The sequence below is a fragment of the Neofelis nebulosa genome, chromosome 7 (genome assembly GCF_028018385.1).
Source record: "Neofelis nebulosa isolate mNeoNeb1 chromosome 7, mNeoNeb1.pri, whole genome shotgun sequence".
Lineage (NCBI taxonomy): Eukaryota > Metazoa > Chordata > Mammalia > Carnivora > Felidae > Neofelis > Neofelis nebulosa.
In genome coordinates, this window is record NC_080788.1 from 146,476,116 (window position 1) to 146,478,076 (window position 1,961).

Below are 1,961 nucleotides of genomic sequence, written 5' to 3' on the forward strand. Positions count from 1 at the left end.
GCTCCAGGCTCCGAGCTGTCAGCACAGAGCCTGACGCAGGGCTCGAACCCACAACCCACGAGGTCGTGACCTGAGCCGAAGTCGGATGCTTAACTGACTGAGCGCCCCCCCCCCCCCCCCCCCCCGGCTCCCTTCTTAAATCGAACCTGACACAAAGGCTTGTGCTGAGTCTGAGGGTGGCGCTGGCCAAGCCTCTCGGCTCCTATACGTGCCAGGCTTCACAATGTGACGACGTAATGACACTTGGAATTTACACACACTACCTGAAGACAGATACTTTGCAGAGAAAGTGCTTTTTTTCCTGTGGGGCTCTAAACACAGAGCTGGGGCGTCTGTGCTAAGAATTGGGCGGACGTCCCCATCCGAGCGAGATCTAGCCTCGCTCTCCATCAGGGATGGTGCCAGGGACTCCCCCATGGTGACCGGGGCCTTTGAGGGTGTCTTTGCCGTGTGTCCTGCTCCCGGTTAACTGATGTGCCGATGGTTTGTCCTTTGCATGTCTACCTACCGCCCGGTTGCAGCATGAAGCGTGCCAGTTCTCTGAGTGTCCTTAACGTGGGTGGCAAGGCAGCCGAAGACCGTGGTTTCCAAGTAAGGAGCCCTGCCCCACTTAATGCCCTTGACCACTCAGGCCTACTTCACCGGGCGGCTGCTGTGTGAGCAGCCGTGGGGACGTTTCAGTATTTCTGAGTCTTAGATAAAGAGGCGTTGTAACGATATTTCTGTATTCTGCATTAATTTGAGGAGGTGAATTATGGGAATGTTCACATTGTGAACGTTCTCAGTTTATCAGTTACCGATCTTTAAGTTTGATTAGCCTAAGTAAAATTTAAATATTCTGATAAAGTAATATCAGAATTTGGCCACTTAATTTTTGTTACTAATTTGTATGATTTTAGCCTGGGGTAAGTTTGTAAGTAATTGTCAAGTTACACTGTTGTTTAGCATCTTACAACTTTTCAGAACTTTACAAATGTAAGTAACTGACGTAATGTCGCTTTTACACTCAATCTTCAGCACTTTTTTTTTTTTTTTAGCTGTGGGAGGCTTGCACGAACCCGTCACATTTAAAACTGTTGGTACCTTGTCTATCAGAAATGGCCTTTTTGCTTCTGTTAAGTGTCCAGTGTGGCTGTCGGGGTGCGGCCCCGTGTGCCAGGCAGACCAGCAGCTGAGCTTCTGGGGAGAGAGAACCTTCTCAGCCAGACCTGCCCGTCATCACACCCGTTAGCAGCTCCTCAGGTGCCCCGGCCCAGCTGCTAGACTCCTGGACGCTCACCGACGGGAGCAGGCCTTCCTCACCACCCTGCACCCGCGGGGGCGGCTGTTTCCAGGGGCCTCTCAGCAGGCCTTTGGTGAGCGGACGCGAGACGCCAGTGGTGTCTGGGCATATTTTGGGCGTGCCTGCTAATGAGAATACAAGAGGCGTCGTCTCCAAAGGCCTGGGGTAGCCAGGTCCCCTCACCCATGTCTCTCGGTGTTGGCACCTGTGGACGTGAGCGTCGGGGCTCTCGGAGGTTGACTTAAGAGTCGTGCAGCCGTCGCTACAGCTCTGAGACCGCTTGAAGCTGGCGTCATTTGACGCACGGGTCGAGTATAATTTCTGGTGGTTTTCTCACGCGGGAGCGAAATGATTGTCTGGCAGACTCGTGAGCTCCGAGCGCCAGCCACGCTGACCCGGCCCGCTGAGGGTCGGGGCAGAGCTAGACAACAGTCCCCGACACTTAACGGGGACACGGAGACCCTCGGAGCTGGGCCACGCTCCTCTACTCTGCCCGGGACTCACCTCCCCACTGACTTCCGTTTCTAGGTAGTGACCTCTGCCGCCTCGTGGGGGCCTGCCCCAAATTCCATTAAGCTGCCTGCAGTCCTGGCGAGCTAGAGCCGCCGGCGCGTGAGACTGGCCAGGCGTGGCGCCGGCAGCCTCAGCACGTGTGGGACCGGCCGCTGTCCACGGCCGC

At 55.4% G+C, this 1,961-nt stretch overlaps 1 protein-coding gene across 8 annotated transcripts in view; it reads left to right on the top strand.

Annotated features, from left to right (window-relative positions):
* Positions 1 to 1,961, top strand: part of KLC1 (kinesin light chain 1) — a 68,724-nt gene that overhangs the window by 61,525 nt on the left and 5,238 nt on the right. For 3 of the 8 annotated variants that reach the window (XM_058740399.1, XM_058740400.1, XM_058740398.1), the window contains 2 exons: positions 522 to 591; positions 1,038 to 1,948. The exons of 2 other annotated variants lie outside the window; for them this stretch is intronic. In XM_058740399.1, the coding sequence (XP_058596382.1) occupies positions 522 to 591; positions 1,038 to 1,175 (208 nt within the window). In that variant the 3' untranslated portion in view covers positions 1,176 to 1,948. Of the gene's footprint in view, positions 1 to 521; positions 592 to 1,037; positions 1,952 to 1,961 lie in introns of those variants that run through there. 3 more of the 8 variants (XM_058740401.1, XM_058740402.1, XM_058740403.1) reach the window with 3 other exon arrangements.